Source organism: Heterodontus francisci, chromosome 6 (genome assembly GCF_036365525.1).
Source record: "Heterodontus francisci isolate sHetFra1 chromosome 6, sHetFra1.hap1, whole genome shotgun sequence".
Lineage (NCBI taxonomy): Eukaryota > Metazoa > Chordata > Chondrichthyes > Heterodontiformes > Heterodontidae > Heterodontus > Heterodontus francisci.
In genome coordinates, this window is record NC_090376.1 from 85897817 (window position 1) to 85917854 (window position 20038).

Genomic DNA, 20038 nt, shown 5'->3' on the forward strand with positions numbered 1-20038 from the left:
TTAAATCTTTTCCCTCTGGTTATTGATCCTTCAGCCATTGAAAATAGTTTCTCTTTATTTACTCTATCTAAATGCTTCTTGATTTTAAACACCTCTATCATATTTCCTCTTAACCTTCTCTGCTCTAATATTACTTGTCCCTTTTGTGTGTGATCTGTTGTAAAACTCACAGGACTACAAGTAATATCTCAATAAGTGTGGGTTTTATTATAACTGAACTGGAATGTATACGTACAAATAGTTACTGCGCAAGCTAGATCTAAACTCCTCTCACTGTGCCGGGCTCCACTCACAACTTCCTGGCCATGTGGGACACGATATCACTTTCTCTTGTAGCTTCACATGCAGCTGCTAAGGTGGTCCATTCTTAAGGTAGACCCCCTTCTTAAGGTCGCCCCACAACAAGGAGAACAACCCCAGCTTCTCCAGTCTATCCACATAACTGTAATCCCTCATCCCCGCAACCATTCTAGTAAATTTATTCTGAAACCTCTCTAAAACCTTCAGGTTCTTTGTAAAGTGTGGGGCCCAGAAATGGACACAATACCCCAGCTGGGGCTGAATTAGCGTTTTATTTCGGTTTAGTATAACCTCCTGGCTTTTGTACTCTGTGCTTCAATTTCCAGGATCCCATATGCTTTATTAACTGATTTTTTTAACCTGTCCTGCTACCTTCAAAGGTTTGTGCTCCTTTAAGTATGGATATGCTAGAGGTACTTGAATCATTCATTAATAGGAGAGCCTTTTAAAAAGAAGTAATTATACCCAAACATGAAAGGATATGTAATGATTTGTCAAAATCTTGCATGCACATATTTCCCAATCAGTTTAAATGCAGTACATTTCAGAAAGACATTCTTCTAGAATAAAATATAAATATTTGCATTATATCAGCTCTTTCACTTCCTCAGGATGATCAAAGCACCTTTATAGCCAATTAATTACTTTAGAAGTTAATGCTATATTGGAAGACATGGTAGCCAGTTTGCACACGAAGACCCCAAAAACAGCAAATGAAAGACTCACCAGGTGGTTTACCTTTATTGGTGGTTATAGGCAGGAACGTCATCGAGCATACAGGTAAAGCTCTCGACTCTTTAAATAGGGCTATGGAATCTTTTACACTCAGCGGATAGAAGTCTGGCATTAATATCTTGACTGAAAGGTGGCACCTCCAACATAGTTGGCTCTTTCAACACAGCAATAAAGTGTCAGCGTAGATTATGTGTTCAGGTCTGTCGAATGATTGAACCTACAAACTTCTGACTCATTGATGAGATTCCAGTAACTAAGCCAAGCTGACACTTAATACATTAAGGTGTGCTTAAAACGGTCATTGTAACAAAAAAATGAGAAAAACAATGTGTAATAAAATTTTAAATATGTTTTGGCCCCATTGACTACAGGTGTATGATGTAATTTGATATTTGATAGTAGTCATACAGTAGAAGAATTTTGAATAATTTTACTTGCAAGGATAATGAATATTTTGATTTTGCAATGTTTTGCTGATTTTTTAAATATAAACTCTTAACACTGTCTCTCTTAACTGTTACTTGCACCAGATTGTGGATGGAAAACTCTGGCTTCAATTGGACTGTGGTAATGGGCCTGGCATTGTGGGAATTTCTGGCAGAATGGTTAATGATGGGAAATGGCACAGTGTCTTTCTGGATCTCAACAAGAATTTCACAAGCCTTGCACTTGATGACAGCTACGTGGAGCGTCGACGGGCTCCTTTCAACTTTCGTACTCTCAGTATTGACAGCTCCATCTATTTTGGTGCCCAGGTGCCAGCTGCTCAGGGCCTGTCAAGCCAGAAGAGTGCACAAGTCCTTGGTGGGTTTCAAGGATGCCTGGACTCAGTTGTCCTTAATGACAATCAGTTGCCACTCCAAAACAAGCGCAGTCACTTTGCTGAAGTGGTTGGGCTGACAGAACTGAAACTCGGCTGTGTCCTGTATCCTGACACCTGTGCAAGAGAACCATGCCAGAATGGAGGGAGTTGTTTAAGCCTGCCATCTGGTGGTAAGTTGTCATATTGCAGCTTTAAGTTCGACTAGACGTTGAATGAAATAACATTTGTTGAATATTGACATTTTGACAAGGATCCAAGTAACATACTAAACAATTATTTTTAAATGCTTATTCTGTGTATGCTAGTAAATGTATTTAAATTTATTCATTTTATTGTGTTTATTTAACTTCCATTTTTAGTGCTGTAAATAAATAATTCGAGGCATGGGAGGGCTGCTCACACCTGTCGAATGCACATCCTGTGCCATGTGGGGTCTCCAGGATCCTACCCATGTCCTGAGCAACTACATGCGCAGAAAGTGCCACCAAATGAAAAACTCGAGCACCACATCTTAGAACTTGAGGAGCAGCTGGTGTCACTGACGTGCATTCGCAAGGATGAGAGATACGTGGATAGCATATTTCAGGAGGTGGTCACCCCACAGATTAAGAGAGCACATGCAGAGAGGGACTGGGTGGCTGCGAGACAGACAAGAGGGACAAGGCAGGTAGCGCAGGAGTCCCCAGAGGGCATCCCACTTTCTAACCGGTATTCAGTTCTGAGTACTGATGGGAGAGAGGGTTCCTCTGGAGAGTGCAGCGAGAGTCATGACCAGAGAACCATAGGTGGCTTAGCTGTGCAGGGAGGGAGGAGAAAAGACAGGAGAACAATAGTGGTAGGGGATTCTATAGTTAGGGGAACAGACAGGCGTTTCTGTGGTCGCAAATGTGATTCCAGAATGTTGTGTTGCCTCCCTGGTGCCAGGATCATGGATATCACCGAGCGGCTACGGAGCATGCTGGAGGGCGAGGGTGCACGGCCAGAGGCATAGTCCACATTGGTACCAACAATATAGGTAGAAAAAGGCATCCGGTTCTGCAGGCTGAGTTTAGGAAAGAGATTAGCAAGCAGGACCGCAAAGGTAATAATCTCTGGATTGCTCCCAAGGCCACGTGCTAGTGAGTATAAAAATAGGAGAATACACCAGATGAATGCATGGAAGGAGAGATGGTGCAGGAGGGAGAGCTTCAGATTTCTTGGACATTGGGATCGGTTCTGGAGAAGGTGGGACCTGTAAAGCTGGACGGTCTACACCTGAACAGGACCGGGATGAATATCCTTGCAGGAAGGTTTGCGAGTGCTGTTGGGATGGTTTAAACTAGATTGGCAGGGGGATGGTAACCTGGGGGCAGTTTCAGATAGGACAAATTCAGAGCAAGGAGCGGGAGGCAGAAAATTAGTGAGTAACTCTGAAAGACAGAAGAAAAAAAGGTTAAAAAGTGTGCAGCACAGGAAATTGGCAGTATTAAAGGTATTTATTTAAATGCAAGGAATATAGCAAATAAAGCCGATGAGCTGGGTGCACTGATAAACACACTGCAGCATGATATCATTGCCATAATGAAAATGTGGCTTAAAGATGGATAAAAATGGCAGCTCAACATCCCTGGATATAGAGTTTTCAGGCAGCATAGAGAGGGGGATAAAAAAGGAAGGAGTGTAGCATTATTGTTTAAAGAATCAATTGCAGCTGTGAGGAGGAATGATATGCCAAATGAATCAACATATGAGGCCATATGGGTTGAGCTCAGAAATAAAAAAGGGGCAGCCCCACTACTAGGAGTGTACTTATAGATCCCCAAATAGTGAGAGGGAGAAAGAAGAACAAATTTGTATTTCTGCTATCAACTGGGATATAAACAGTGTGAAGGGCACAGAGGGCACAAAATTCTTGAACTGCATTCACGAGAACGTTTTTAGCCAGCACGTAACAAGCCCAACGAGAGGGTGCAATTGTAGATTTAATCTTAGGTAATGAAGCTGGGCAGGTGGATGAAGTAGCAGTGGGTGACCATTTTGGAGATAGTGACCAGAATTCAGTTAGACTTAGTATTATTATGGAAAAGGACAAGATAGACCAGGAGTGTTATGACCAGGTGAGAAAGGTGTCTAGGGGTCTTTTGCTGTCTTTACCTGGTCTTCTTGTAGCAGGGTTTTATTTTTAAACACACTGTATTTTAAGCTCCCTCTTTTATGAATCCTTGTTCACAGCTTTCCAATTATAAGGCAAAGAAACCAACACACCAGGTTGTCTCAGGTTTAAAGGAGAAAAGTGAAATTTATTAAAACTTAGACTTAAACGCTAATACGGTTCACGCCTACGGATATATGACGCGCCCACGCTAGCATGCACATGCAATATATACATGCAAATATGGACAGAAAAGAGGAGAGGAAAGTATAGTAGAGAGGGTTTTGAGGCAATTTCAGAAGCGTTTCTTGTTTACTGTGCTTTGAGCTCATTTCATTGTAGGTAGTCTTGCTTTTCGTTGGGGCCCAGTATTCCTAAACCTTGTTCATGTAGGAGACTTTTCTCTCTTTGAGTTTCACGTGTTTTCACAAGATTCAGTCCCCTGAGAGATGAGCAGGCAGGAAAGCGGTCTTCTCAAACCAGGAGCCAGGAGCTTTCTGAGTTCAAATCCCTTGTTGGAAGTTCAGATCTCACCAGCCAGCTAGTCATGTGACTAAAATTGACCACCTCTTCTGTGTTTGTGGATTCTGCTAATTTAGTAGTTAACCTGAAATGCTAGCTCCCCCCACCTTCAACGTCTGGAAATCAAAAGTCCATTGTTGGTTGAATGGGTCAGGGCATAGTCTTTTGTCCCTTGTTCCAACTCTGCTATATGCTATGCAAATGTCTTTCCAGTCAGGGACTTGCAATTTTAAATTTTAATGTTCATGTGGCGAAATCATGTACGCCTCAGTCTTGGCAGGTGGGGGGGGGGGGTTTGCCTGACAGGAGTAAAAGTTCTAAATTGGGGGAAGGCAAATTTTACGAAGCTGAGAGGTGATCTGGCAAAAGTGGACTGGATGCAGCTACTTGAAGGAAATTCAGTGGCAAACCAGTGGGAGGCGTTCAAATGTGTGATTCTATGGGCACAGTGTAGACATGTCCCTACAAAGAAAAAGGGTGGTACTGCCAAATCTAGAGCCCCCTGGTTATCTAGAAGCATACAGGGTAAGATAAAGCAGAAAAAAAAAAGCGTATGACAGTCACAAAAAGGAGAGGGATGATCCAGACATTGTAGTTAAAGGGGAGGAGTGTGAAATATTAGATACAATAAGTGTAGTGAGAGAGGAAGTACTAGAGGGTCTGACATCCTTGAAAGTGGATAAATTACCAGGGCCAGATGGATTGTATCCCAAACTGTTAAGGGAATCCAAGGAGGAAATAGCAGATGCCTTGATTATCATTTTCAAATCCTTACTAGATACAGACAAAGTACCAGACAATTGGAAGTCTGCGACTATTGTACCATTGTTTAAAAAGGATGCAAGGGATAGGCCAAATAATTATAGGCCAGTCAGTCTGACCTCGGTGGTGGGCAAATTATTAGAATCAATTCTGAAAGATAGGATAAACTGTCACTTAGAAGGCACAGATTAATCAGGGACAGTCAGCATGGATTTGTGAAGGGAAGGTCATGTCTTACTAACTTAATTGAATTCTTTGAGGACGTAACAAGGAAGATTGATGAGGGTAGTCTAGTGGATGTTATCTACATGGATTTTAGTAAGGCATTTGACAAGGTCCCACATGGAAGATGGTCAGAAAAGTAAAAGCCCATGGGATACGGGGGAATGTGGCGAGTTGGATCCAAAATTGGCTCAGTAACAGGAAACAAAGGGTAATGGTCGACGGATGTTTTTGGGAATGGAAAGCGGTTTCCAGTGGTGTTCCACGGGGCTCAGCATTGGGTCCTTCGCTGTTTGTGGTATATATGAATGATTTGGACTTAAATGTGGGAGATTTGCTGATGACACAAAAATTGACCTTGTAGTTGATAGTGAAGAGGATAGCTGTAGACTCCAGAATGATATCAAAGGTTTGGTTGAGTGAGTGGAAAAATGGCAAATGGAATTCAGTCTGGAGAAGTGTAAATAATGCATTTGGGGAGGGCAAACAAAGCAAGGGAATACACAATAAACAGGAGGATATTGAGAGGGGTAGAGGAAGTGAGAGAACTTGGAGTGCATGTCCACAGGCCCTGAAGGTGGCAGGACAGGTAGATAAAGTGATGAAGAAGGCATATGGAATGCTTTCCTTTATTGGCCAAGGTATAGAATACAAAAGCAGGATGTAATGCTAGAATTGTATAAAACACTGGTTAGGCCACAGCTGGAGTATTGTGTATAGTTCTGGTCACCACATTACAGGAAGGGCATAATTGTTTTTTTAAAATTATTCATTCATGGGATGTGGGCGTCACTGGCTCGGCCAGCATTTATTGCCCATCCCTAATTGCCCCTTGAGAAGGTGATGGTGAGCTGCCTTCTTGAACCGCTGCAGTCCATGTGAAGTAGGTACACCCATGGTGCTGTTAGGAAGGGAGTTCCAGGATTTTGACCCAGCGGCAGTGAAGGTGATATACTTCCAAGTCAGGATGGTGTGTGACTTGGAGGGAAACTTGCAGGTGGTGATGTTCCCATGCATTTGCTGCCCTTGTCCTTCTAGTTGGTAGAGGTCACGGGTTTGGAAGCTGCTGTCTAAGGATCCTTGGTGCATTGCTGCAGTGCATCTTGTGCATGGTACACACTGCTGCCACTGTGTGTCGGTGGTGGAGGGAGTGAATGTTTGTGGATGGGGTGTCAATCTAGCGGGCTGCTTTGCACTGGATGGTGTCAAGCTTCTTGCGTGTTGTTGGAGCTGCACCCACCCAGGCAAGTGGAGAGTATTCCATCACACTCCTGACTTGTGCCTTGTAAAATTTGGACAGGATCTGGGGAGTCAGGAGGTGAGTGCAATCATCAGCGAACATCCCCACTAGAGGTATGCAAAGGAAACCCAGCGGGAGCCCAAATTCCGGACCCGGAAGTCTGACCCCACCCGACCCGAACCCGACACATGTCATTGGGACCTGTCGGGGTCGGGTCGGGTGGCAGGCCTTTACATCAGTACATGGGTAAAGACCTGCTACCTGACTTGACCCCAATGGGATACGATGACATTTGTCGGGTTCGGGTCGAGCTTCCGGGTCCAGCATTCAGACATGGGTCCTGTTTCCTTTGCACACCTCTAATCCCCACTTCTGACCTTATGATTGAAGGAAGGTCATTGATGAAGCAGCTGAAGCTGGTTGGGCCTAGGACAATATATTGAGGAACTCCTGCAGTGATGTCCTGGAGCTCAGATGATTGACCTCCAACAACCACAACCATCTTCCTTTGTGCTAGGTACGATTCTAACCAGCGGAGAGTTTTCCCCCTGATGTCCATTGACTCCAGTTTTGCTAGGGCTCCTTGATGCCATACTCTGTCAAATGCTGCCTTGATGTCAAGGGCAGTCACTCTCACCTCACCTCTTGCGTTCAGCTATTTTGTCCATGAGGTCAGGAGCTGCATGGCCCTGGCAGAACCCAAACTGAGAGTCACTGAGAAGGTTATTGCTAAGCAAGTGCCGCTTGATGGCACTGTTGATGACACCTTCCATCACTTTACTGATGATTGAGAGTAGACTGATGGGGCGGTAATTGGCCATGTTGGACTTGTCCTGCTTTTTGTGTACAGGACATACCTGGGCAATTTTTCACATTGCCGGATAGATGCCAGTGTAATAGCTGTACTGGAACAGCTTGGCTAGGGGCACAGCAAGTTCTGGAGCACAGGTCTTCAGTACTATTGCCGGAATATTGTCAGGGCCCATAGCCTTAACAGTATCCAGTGCCTTCAGTTGTTTCTTGATATCACGTGGAGTGAATTGAATTGGCTGAAATCTGGCATCTGTGATGCTGGGGACTTCAGGAGGAGGCTGAGATGGATCATCAACCAGGCACTTCTGGCTGAAGATTGTTGCAAATGCTTCAGCCTTATCTTTCGCATTGATGTGCTGGGCTCCCCCATCATTGAGGATGGGGATATTTGTGGAGCCACCTCCTCCAGTTAGTTGTTTAATTGTCCACCAGCATTCACGACTGTATGTGACAGGACTGCAGAGCTTAGATCTGATTTGGTGGTTATGGGATCGCTTAGCCCTGTCTATCGTATGCTGCTTATGCAGTTTGGCGCACAAGTAGTCCTGTGTTGTAGCTTTATCAGGTTGACATCTCATTTTGAGGTATGCCTGGTGCTTCTCCTGGCATGCCCTCCTGCACTCTTCATTGAACCTGGATTGGTCTCCCACATTGATAGTAATGGTAGGGTAGGGAATATACCAGGCCATGAGGTTAAAGATTGTGGTTGAGTACAATTCTGCTGCTGCTGATGGCCCACAGCAGCTCATGGATGCCCAGTTTTGCATTGCTAGATCTGTTCGAAATCTATCCCATTTAACACGGTGATAGTGCCACACAACATGATGGAGGGTATCCTCAATGTGAAGGCGGGACTTCGTCTCCACAAGGAGTGTGCGATGGTCACTTCCACCGATACAGTCATGGACAGATGCATCTGCGGCAGGCAGATTGGTGAGGACGAGGTCAAATATGTTTTTTCCTCTTGTTGGTTCCCTCACCACCTGCCACATACCCAGTCTAGCAGCTATGTCCTTTAAGACTCGGCCAGCTCGGTCAGTAGTGATGCTACTAAGCCACTCTTGGTGATGGACATTGAAGTCCCCCACCCAGAGTTCATTCTGTGCCCTTGCCATCCTCAGTGCTTCCTCCAAGTGGTGTTTGACATGGAGAAGTACAGATTCTTCAGCTGCGGGAGGGCAGTAGGTGGTAATCAACAGGAGGTTTCCTTGCACATGTTTGACCTGATGCAATGAAACTTCATGGGGTCCGAAATCGATGTTGAGGACTCCCAGGGTGACTCCCTCCCGACTCTATACCACTGTGCCGCCACCTCTGCTGGGCCTGTCCTGCCGGTGGGACAGGACATACCGGGGGATGGTAATGGCAGTGTCTGGGACATTGTCTGTCAGGTATAATTCCGTGAGTATGACTATGTCAGGCTGTTGCTTGACTGGTCTGTGGGACAGCTCTCCCAACTTTGGCACAAGTCCCCAGATGTTGGTAAGGAGAACTTTGCAGGGTCGACTGGGCTGGGTTTGCCATTGTCGTTTCCGGTGCCGAGGTCAGTACCGGGTGGTCCATCTGGTTTCATTCTTTTTTATTGACTTCGTAGCAATTAGATACAACTGAGTGGCTTGCTAGGCCATTCAGATGGCATGTAAGAGTTAACCACATTGTTGTGGGACTGGAGTCACATGTAGGCCAGACCAGGTAAGGACAGCAGATTTCTTTCCCTAAAGGACATTAGAGAGAGTAAGAGGAGATTTATAAGAATGTTGCCAGGGCTTGAAAATTGCAGCTATGAGGAAAGATTGGATGGCTAGGGTTGTTTTCCTTAGAAAAGAGGAGGCTGAGGGGTGACTTAATTGAGGTGTACAAAATTATGAGGTGCCTAGATAGAGTAGACAGGAAGAGCCTGTTTCCCCTAGTGGAGAGGTCAATTGCCAGGGGGCACCGATTTAAGGTAATTGGTAGAAGGATTAGAGGGGACATGAGGGAAGACTTTTTCACCCAGAGGGTAGTGGGTGTCTGGAATTCGCTGTCCGGATCGGTGGTGGAGGCAGAAACCCTCAACTCATTGAAGAGGTACCTGGACATGCACCTGAAGTGCTGTAACCTGCAAGGCTACGGACCAGGTGCTGGCAGGTGGGATTAGAAAGAGTGGCTAGTTTTTTCAGCTGGCGCAGACACAATGGGCTGAATGGCCTCTTTTTGTGCTGTAACTTTGTATGGTTTCCATGGTTTTTATGGTAAACCAGCCTTTTATAAAAATGTGCTAAATTAGAAGGTGGTTTAGTAAGCAAAGACCACAAGAGCCATGTGTTATATTTATCACAATAATATAATTTAGAAGTAATTCTAATGATTTTTAACACAATAATTTAGGTCAATGAAGTGCAAATTAAATCATTACATTATTTGAAAAAATGGGAAAAAGTTTCAACTACAATTTTTCAAATTTATTTTTAGATTTATGCTGTGAAATGTGTACTATTCAGGTCTGAAACATGGTTAAAATTATAGAAAATTACATTTGTTGGTCAGTGCTTTTACTATTGTAGCTTTAACCTTGTAGAGTAATAGCACCTCCATGCATCCTTTCAAATTTTATCGCAATAAAACATAATTCAAATTAGGTTCTACTCTCCCAGTACCTCGTTATACAGATCAAGAAGGTTTTAGGCTAATTCTCAGTTCATCCAGGATTATAAGACCTCAGTGGGGTGATATAGAAGTGCTACATTTAGCCTCGTATCCCAGAGCTCAGAGAACAGAAAAGACCCAGGGTTCTCTTTCCTCAGAGCAGCGCAGTACTCCTGCTAACATATATGTGTGTGTGTATGTGTGCGCGCATGAGTGAGGTAAGAACAGGATCAGCCTAAGCTGTGATACTCCTTACAGTTGAATAGCCTGCTGATATTCACTGTCAGTGCTCACACATGAATGAAGTTTTGAGTGAGGTTCCAGGGAATGGCTGGTGCTCTTAGAACCTTACTCCAGCATGAGCAAGGACAATGGAGAAAATTAGAGCCTTCAAGAGGGGAGAAAAGTGGACAAAAAAGTTAAACAAAGTAAAGAGAGGTGCATATTGGCTGTTGTAGCAAAATTTAACTACTTATTTGAGACAGATTTCATAACATGTACGTGGTATTTTAAAGTGTTCAATATTTCAGTGAAATTACTGATAAAAACCTAAAGCTTCTTTCATGTGTTTTTGGATGTGTTTTCTTACATTTTCAAAATTTGTATTTACCCCTGGCAATAACATGCATAGTATCTATACTGAAATTGCCTGTGTGCAGGAGTTGTGAAAGCTGCCCAGGCATAGATTCCTGGTTCTCCTTACCTGCTTAAGGCTTTTATTGGAGATAGAATGTAAATATTGTTGACTCTTAACTGCCCTCTGAAGTAGCCTAGCAAGCCACTCAATTATTTTAAACTGTGAGAAAGTAAAACTGGACAGAGCTAGGCAGTGGATTAGGACACAAATGAAGGAGCATCTGGCCCTGCCGACCCTGCAAAATCCTCCTCACTAACATCCATGGACTGATGCCAAAGTTGGGAGAGCTGTCCCACAGACTAATCAGGCAACAGTTCTGTGAACATGATCATATCAATTGGCATCCCAGAATCTTCCATCATGATCCCTGGGTGCGTCCTTGCCCACCGGCAGGTCAGATGCACCCAATTTGGGGTGACATAAGTCAGATCGAGTGGCCCTAGGAGTTCTGAAAATTGATGCTGGACTCCTGGATGTCTCTTGGTTCAAGGTCAAACATCGGCAAGAAAATCTCTGGCTGATTAACACCTGCTGCCCTCTCTCAGCTGATGAATCAGTGCTCCTTAATCAATTGCTGAGGATAGAAAAGGCACAGAATCTACATTGGTTTGGGCACCGCAATGTCCATCACCAAGAATGGGTAGACAGCACCACCACTGACCAAGCAGGCTTAGTCCTGAAGAACATAGCAGTCAGACTGGGCTTGTAAAAGATGGTGAAAGAGCCACCACAAGTCATCAACAGTGCCGTCAAGCTGCACTTACCATTAACCTGCATACTGATGTTCAATTTGGCTTCTGCCAGAACAGCTCAGCTTCAAACCACATGGCAGCTTTAGTCCAAATATGAACATGAGCTGAATTCCAGAGATGAGGTGAAACATCAAGGCTGCGTTTGGCCAAGTGTGGCACCAAAAGCTCTAGTAAAGGTCAGTGGGGATTGACTGGGAGAGCTGTAATTCCACTGATTGGTGTCATTCATGCAAAGGAAAATGATCATGGTTGTTGGAGGGCAAACATTTCAGCCCAAGGACATTTCTGCAAATGTTCCTCAGGGCAGTGTCCTCAGATCAATTATCTTCAGCTATTTCATGAATGAACTTCCCTCCATCATGAGGTCAGAAGTGTGACTGCTGATGATTACACAGTGCTCAACTCTATTCATAATTCCTCAGATAATGAAGCAGTCTATTCCTGCATGCAGCAGGACATAGACAACATCCAGGCCTGTACAGATAAGGAGTAAGTAATATTCATGCCACACAAGTGCCAAGCAATGACATCTCCAACAACAGAGAACCTAACCATCTCATCTTGACATTCATTGGCATTATCATTGCCAAAGCCTCCACCATCAACATCCTGGGGATCACCATTGACCAAAAATTCAACTGCACCAGCCACATAAACACCATGGTTACTACAGGTCAGAGACTGGGTATTCTGTGAACATTGGTTTACCTCTTGATTCCTCAAATCTTCTCCATCATCTACAAGACACAAGTCAGGAATGTGATAGAATATTGTCCACTTGTTGGGATGGATAATACCTTGACAATAGAGAAGAAACTTGACACCATCCAGGATAAAACAGTCCTCTTGATCAACACCTCAGCCAGTAGTCTAAATCTCCAACCCTTCCGCCCTGGCTGCAGTGCGTACTATCTATAGGATGCACTGCAGCAACTCACCAGGGCTTCTTCAGCAGCACCTCCCAAACCATCTAGAAGGACAAGGACAGCAGGTGTATGGGAACACCATCGCCTACAAGTTCCTTTCCAAGTTGCAGACCACCCTCACCTGGATCTATATCACTGTTCCTTCATTGTTGCATCAAAATCTTGGAATTAATTGTGTAACAGCACTGTGGGAGCTCCTTCACACAGGCTGTGCCAGTTCAAGGAGAAAGTTCATCACCACTTTTACAGGGCAACAGAAATGGGCAATTGTTATGACCAGGTGAGAAAGGTGCCTAGGGGTCCCTTTCAGCCTTCACCTGGTCTTACTATAACAGGATTTAATTTTAAACATGCCGTGTTTTGAGCTCCCCGTAGCGAATCCTTGTTCACCGCTTTCCAACTATAAGGAAAAGAAATGAGCACAAACAGGCTCTCTTAGGTTTAAAGAAAGAAAGTGAAATTTATTAAAACTTAAAGTTTAATTCGGTTACCGCCTACGGATACATGCTGTGCCCCAAGCTGGGAAGCATACACGATACACTCATGCAAATAGAGAACAAAAAATAAAGTGGAGAGGTTTGAGGCAATATCTGAAAAGTTTCTTGTTACTATGCTTTGATCTCACTGTAGAGTCCTTTTGTAGGTAGTTCTTGCTTGTAGGTAATTCTTGCTTTTCGTTCTTCAACCTTGTTCACTGTAGGAGACTTTTCTTTCTTGGGGTTCCTGTGTTTTCAATGGCTTCCAAAGCTGGTGAGAAAGATTTGAGAGCAGACAGGAGAGAGATGTTCTCAATCCAGGAGCTTTCTGTGTGTTCAAATTCTCTGTGGCAAGTTCAAATTCGAAAAACTCAGGTGGCCCAGCAAGTTAGTCATGTGACTAGCTGGCGTGGCCACATCCATTTGTGTATTTGGCCATTTTAGCAGTCAATCTGGAATGCTAGCTCCTGCGCCTTCAACGTCTGGTAATCAAAAGTCCATTGTGGATTGACTGTGTCAGAGAATGGTCTTTTGTCCCTTTTAAGCACTGTCTATAAATATGCAAATGTATTTCCAGTCAAGAGTCTATTTTTTTAAAGTAAGTTCTTTATTTGCTCCAGTAACAGTTTAAAATCAATGTTCATGTGGTGAAATTAATATGCCTCATTCTTGGCAGGTGGGGCCCTGCATGACAGCAAAAAATACCAGCCATGCCAGTCACAGAATTTTTTTTTAAACATTTATGTAACAATTTAGTGATCAATGTTTGTGTGGATTAATGTCCTATTTCAAAGTGGTAGAATAATATGATTGCAATGATAGTTTGTAGTGACAATGAATGTCAGATGATTCATGGCAAAAGATCAATGGGGGGGGGGGAAATTAAAACACTGTAGAGCAAAACTCATGAGGAACCAGGATTTAGTAAATAGCATATATAAAGAAAGTGAAGATAGTTTTACTTTTATTGAAAAAGATATTCTATGTTAGGTTCCATCAATCATTATAGTGATTATTAAAATTTCTGAATGCAGCTGGGAACCTAAAATGATGAACAACAAAGTACATATTTCTGTAATATATTCATTGAGCATTTGCCATGTAAGAAATAAAATAAGGAATGCAAGTAATTCAGATTTCTTCTGAGAGGAATCTAAATATGAAAACACTGTGACTGAGTAATAGATATGAAGAAGTCTTTTGATGAGAAATTTCAAATTTATGGTTGGAAAATAATGAGCTTTTGGAGAATATTACTTTACTGGAAAAAGCTACTATATATTTTGGATGCTCTTGAGGTTAAATTGTGCTCTACATTATTAGCATACAAACATATTAATGTATTTGTATTCTCGCATACGGCTTAACTTCACATGTTGGCGTGGTACATTGGAATTCCATTGGTTGAGTGGTAGGAGTTACTTTGCTTCTATGTTTTCCTGAATTTGCAATCTCAACAGCATTGTCAACAGGGAGGTGATTTACAGGGAAGAGGAGAAAATTCAGTGGTGAGTCACTACACCCTCCATTCATCTCAAGTACCTACAATCAGCTAATTAGAGGGTCAGTTTCAGAATCCGCTGAGCAGGTTAGAAGGGGTGATGCATGGTTGTCTGCAGAGGAAGAAATCAAGCAAGAATCTGACATGAAATGTCCTTGGAAAGGCAAAGCTATAAGTTAAACATTCCTACTTTTCTATGTTTCTTTGCTCAAGGTAAAGTTTTGTCCTGTCACTGATATGAAGTATTAGATACAGTATACTGAAATCCATGCTATTCTCCTTCAACAGGTTATCAGTGTAGCTGTCTGTCACAGTTTACAGGAAACCAATGCGAAACTGAAGTCACATCCTGCTTCCCGAACCCCTGTCAGAATGGGGGCTCCTGCAATCCAATAGGCAGTGAGTTTATCTGCAACTGCCAAGAAGGATTTGTGGGTTTGATGTGAGTTTATATACTATACAACCTTATTCTTTACATACACAATGCTGCACCAATGTTTACATTTTGCTAAGTTGCTTTAGCCCCCAGTTTGAGCCACGTTTTGGTTTCCAAGTGTTTGTTGGGATCAGCTGGAAGTTAATGGCTCTTAATTACTAGATTATTACAATAAAACATATGAATGCATGTTAAACATTTTTAAAAAATCACAGCAATAAATTAAATATTGAACCCATTAGTTTGATAAACATGTTAAATTGGTGCACACTGTTCAGGAAGAATTGAGATGCCACCAGGATGCTAAAGGCACAAAAAAGATTGCAGTCACATGTTGGGTTGTATTCTTAAAGGAGTCAGGTGCCTTTAAAACTTAACCAAGTGTTTTTTCTGCCACTAGATTGTTTTTGTTATCCATGATATATGGAGAAAATATCACTGAAAGAATAAAGAAACATCAATCAGTGGAACATGATTTATTTTTATCCAGCATTAAATGATTAAAAAATTGCAGAAATATTTTGCGACATGCCAGATATTATCTGGCCCATTATAATGGTTTGAAAGAAGGATTTAATTTGTTTTCCAGTTAATGAGAGCAAATAATGCAGAAGTCTGCATAGTCTTGTCAAGACATTAAAAATAAGACACCAACAAGAACAAAATTAGGTGAAAGAATCACTAGTAAGCCTCATTATTTATTGTAATAGGTTTGGGGGCACAGATAATTTAAAGCACATTTAATTTCCTTGCAGGTGTGAAGAAGACATTGATGAGTGTAATACAGAGGAGTGCCAAAATGGAGGAACATGCTTAAATACGTTGGGCTCATTTCAATGCAACTGCACATCAGGGTATATAGGCCTCCACTGTGATCTCAGGCCTGTGGTTGTGCCCAATATACAACCTGGAAATCCCTATATTGGAAAAGAGGAACTCATTGGAATAGCTATAGTTTTACTAGTTCTAATGATACTGGTGATACTTTTTGCAATTTTCCGAAAGAAGGTCTTCAAGAAACACACACGTAACAATATGACTCTCGTGCAGGACCCTGCAACTGCAGCACTGCTTAATAAGCCTAATGGTATACAGTTCAAAGGTATGAGGAATAATGGTGATAATCGCAAGATTTACAAAGAAACTGGTGGTCCTCCTCAAGTGCCAGTTAGGCCTATGGCGTACACACCATGCTTCCATAGTGAGTCAAGGAACAATTTAGACAAAATTGATGGGATGGGGGTAGAACACCAAGAAATGAGCACCTTCCACCCTGATTCTCCTCGACTACTGACTACACGTAGAGGTGTTGTTGTGTGCAGTGTGGCCCCAAATCTCCCATCAGTTACTCGATCTGTCTCTGACTGTGATTCGTTGAGAAAGAACACCTGGGATACAGACAGAGATGGTAATGAATATTCTGTTGTCCTTGTTTTGAGATGATAACGATATTCTTTCTTTGTTGTAACTATTTGTCCTTCTATTTCCTATCCTTTGTATCTATCCTATCCTGATAGCTCATTTGCAGCTTCCTCCTTCAGTTAAGAGCAAGATGCAAATTAATTAAAAGTCTCCATGACTCTGACATCACTCTTGTTCTGTGACTCAGTCAGCTAGGGTCAGGTAAGATTAAGGTGTTAGTTCTTTAACCAAAATTGATGTACTTAATGAAAATGAACTTTGGTAATTAATTGCACACATTACACATTGGATTATAAGTTTTTGCAGAAATGTTAATCTGCAGATGTAAAATAAGCATCTTAAAACTACAAATAAGACCTGTTATTTGTTATGACTCTTAATTATGATTAGCTGTTCTATCTCTAAATCAATAAGGTTCTGAAATATTGAGGTCGGAGTTCATAGGTTTATTAAGCATGCAGTAAATACAATCATACTTATACTCACACTTCAATGGTAGTCCTTACAACCAGGCCTGATGATAGGGATGGGGACTCAAATGTGTTACAGATCTGAGCTCCGTATCATAGACCTTTACAAATTCAAAAACACATTAAAGTCTGCCACATTTTATACAACTTTCATACTCTGACTATGTAGCAATTCACATGCTTCTGCATTACATGATTATCCAAAAAGTTAAAATAAAACTCCATAAAGGAGAATTAAATTGAATTTCTTCCTTATAAATAACTAGATATTAAGATAAATTCCTTATGTAATGAACTCTTTATCCATTGAACTAATGAAATCAGTGTAATTCCTTTACTCTGCTTTGTTGGTGGCTGTGCCTTCAGTTGCCTAGGCCCTAAGCTCTTAAATTCCCCTCCCTACACCTCTGCACCTCTCCACTGCACTTTCGTCCTTTAAGACACTCCTTAAAACCTACCTCTTTGACCAATCTGATGTCTCCTTATGTTGCTCGATGTCCAATTTTGTTTTATAATGCTCTGTCAAGCACGTTGGGGTGTTTTATTGTGTTAAAGGAGCTAAATATACATAAGTTGTTGTTCTTCAAAGAAAATGAATAAACCTTAATAACTGTATTGAATCTTCTGGCTTTAGGAAAAGTGGACATTGTTGAGGATGCAGCAGGCTTTGCAGGAAGTACAAAAGGTAGCAATTCTGAGGTCCAGTCACTCAATTCCTTCCAGTCTGACTCATGTGATGATAATGGTAAGACAGTATTACAATCTACTTCAATCATTTTAAAGCCTATTTCAAACCTGCTTTCCCTTTATCAGGTTATGATGCAGAATAACATGTTTTTGCCTTGTTATGTGTTCTGCAAAAGGTACAGTGAGAAAATGTGAAATCACTGCTGACCAAACAAAATTCATTGATTGCATGAAATATTCATTCCTGCCAAGCACACATTGTTAGCTTGACTTCTTACTAGTAAATATTTGAACTTATCAAGGTTAAAATATGTCAATGCTGAGAAATGGAACACATTTTCACCTCTGGCACTAATATTAGGTATAGCACAGGTTAGATGCAGATTATTTTGCCACAGCAATACAGGGTAAGTTTAAAGATGCCAATATCCTAGCTCCCAGGGAGCATGGAATCACTAAATCTAAAACCTTGGAAGAGCATTCCTTAACTTCCTAAGAGTGATTTCTTTCGACATTCTGTACTTGCCTACCTTCTACCCCCTGAATGGGATGCCAGCTACTGAGCATTTTTGGACTGTAAACCTGCGGCACGAGGAATGGAGTGTTAATTAAACAAATTACTTTTACATAGAACCATGACAGCTGGGACAGAGCCTAAACCCATCCTATTTTTCTGGGCTGGATTCAACCTCCAGACCCAGAAATGAAAAATCAGTGTAAACCCATTGTACAACTCTATTCCCAAGAGCACATGCTTTGCAGTAATATAGCATGTACAATAATATAATATACATTTGTAGACGGCTCAGCATAACTTATATATTGGCTTCGATAATAACTGCAAGGCGAGAAATGAGCAGGGGAGGGGAAGAATTAGTAGCCCAGAAAAACGGGTTTCCCGGAGGTCCTGTGAAATTTAATGGCAGAACTGGATTTTAACACCTTTTCTGTTTCCCAGCCACAGCCAACCAGATTGATGGGCTGGGAGGCTGTTGGGCAGATAGGCCTATCACTCCATGCCGGAGCTAGGAATTTGTCACTGGGAAGGAAGCTGCCATTGATGTCGGAGCAGACTTGAGGTGTTTGGGCACTGGGATGGACTGGACATCGAGAAAGGTGGGAACCCATTTAGGAGAGCAAACCAGGCAAGCTTGGGGTTCAGGGAGAATGCACTCCTGCTCCTGATGGCCCACAAGCAGTTCTGTGTTTCGGAGGCTTTGGTTGGTCAGCCATAAATTTAAAGAAGAGCTAAAATTTAAGGTACACAGTCTCATTAAAATATTTAAATTCACAACCTGCCTCCAAGGAGCAGTCTGCCCTCCAACTCGCCTCCATTAAAACAGGATGTGGGCACATTGGAGGGGGTATGTGTGGGTTTCCAATTTTCACAACTTTTTCTTGTATTTTTAAAATGTATTCTCAGGCTATGGGCATCGCTGGCAAGGCCAGAATTTATTGCCCATTCCTAGATTCCCTGAGGTGGTGGTGGTGGCTGCCTTCTATTTGACACAACTGAGTGACTTGCAAGGTCACTTTGGAAGCCAGTTAAGTGTCAACCACATTGGTTTGAGGCTGAAATCAGGATGGCAGGTTTCTTTCCCTAAAGAAAATTAGTGGTCCAGTTGAGTTCTTAACGAAAATCCAACAGCTTCAAGGTTACAATTGTTTTATTTCAGATTTTTTTAATACTAAATTCAAATACTCAAACTGGCATGGTGGAATTTGACCTCATGCTTTGTGGATTATTAGCCCAGTAAAATCATCACTGCTTATTAGAAACTTGCCACAAGATGGCACTTTGTGATCAATGTGATGCATGTATTTCTGCTATCTCTGCATCACAGTATTGCTCATCACCTACAGTCTGAAGACAGATTGCAGTTATAATTACTGATTAATATGTACTAGGTATCAAATAAACACTTAAGTTCAAGTACTGAATAATGTTCAGAAGTGATAACATTATATTATGATACCCTGGTCCAAGAGCTTCAAGTAATGTAAATATACTTTTCATGATTTCTTCCCAGTGCATTTATTCTTGCAATAAAATAAATGTAACTTGAGTCACAGTACAATAAATGTTTTGGCTGAGATCTCAGTACAACACTAATGCCATCTAAAGAAAAGTTTCTACACTGCATGCAAAGATTACAGAGATTTGTTTGTGATCTGGAGTTTTCTTCCTTCCCTCACTTCACATACACTACTGTTTTCAGAAAGGTGATCAGTTCCTAAGTCTCATCAGTGGAGCTCTGGAACCAGTCAATGAGTGTTACAGCATGTGCCTCAATGATGACTCTCCCTCTTAATCTTGTTCCTTGGATTTACGTAGCACCTTATCTCAGAATGGTCTCAAAGCACTTCACATGCAATTGAAATATTATCAACAGCAGTGATTGTTATTGTGTACACTAAGAATGAGGAGAGGCAATATAAAATAAAGGATACAATTCTAAAGGGGGGGTGTTTGCAGAAGTAGAGGGATCTGGGGGTATATGTGCACAAATTGTTGAAGATGGCAGGGCAGGTTGAAAAGGTGGTTAAAAAGGCATATT

The 20038-nt window shown here is 42.0% G+C and overlaps 1 protein-coding gene across 3 annotated transcripts in view; it reads left to right on the forward strand.

Annotated features, from left to right (window-relative positions):
• The window catches only part of fat3a (FAT atypical cadherin 3a), an 874448-nt gene that overhangs the window by 821923 nt on the left and 32487 nt on the right, over positions 1-20038 (forward strand). For all 3 annotated transcript variants that reach the window (XM_068033985.1, XM_068033986.1, XM_068033987.1), the window contains 4 exons: positions 1566-2028; positions 14754-14907; positions 15657-16309; positions 17428-17538. In XM_068033985.1, coding sequence (XP_067890086.1) covers positions 1566-2028; positions 14754-14907; positions 15657-16309; positions 17428-17538 — 1381 coding nt within the window. The remainder of the gene's footprint in view (positions 1-1565; positions 2029-14753; positions 14908-15656; positions 16310-17427; positions 17539-20038) is intronic.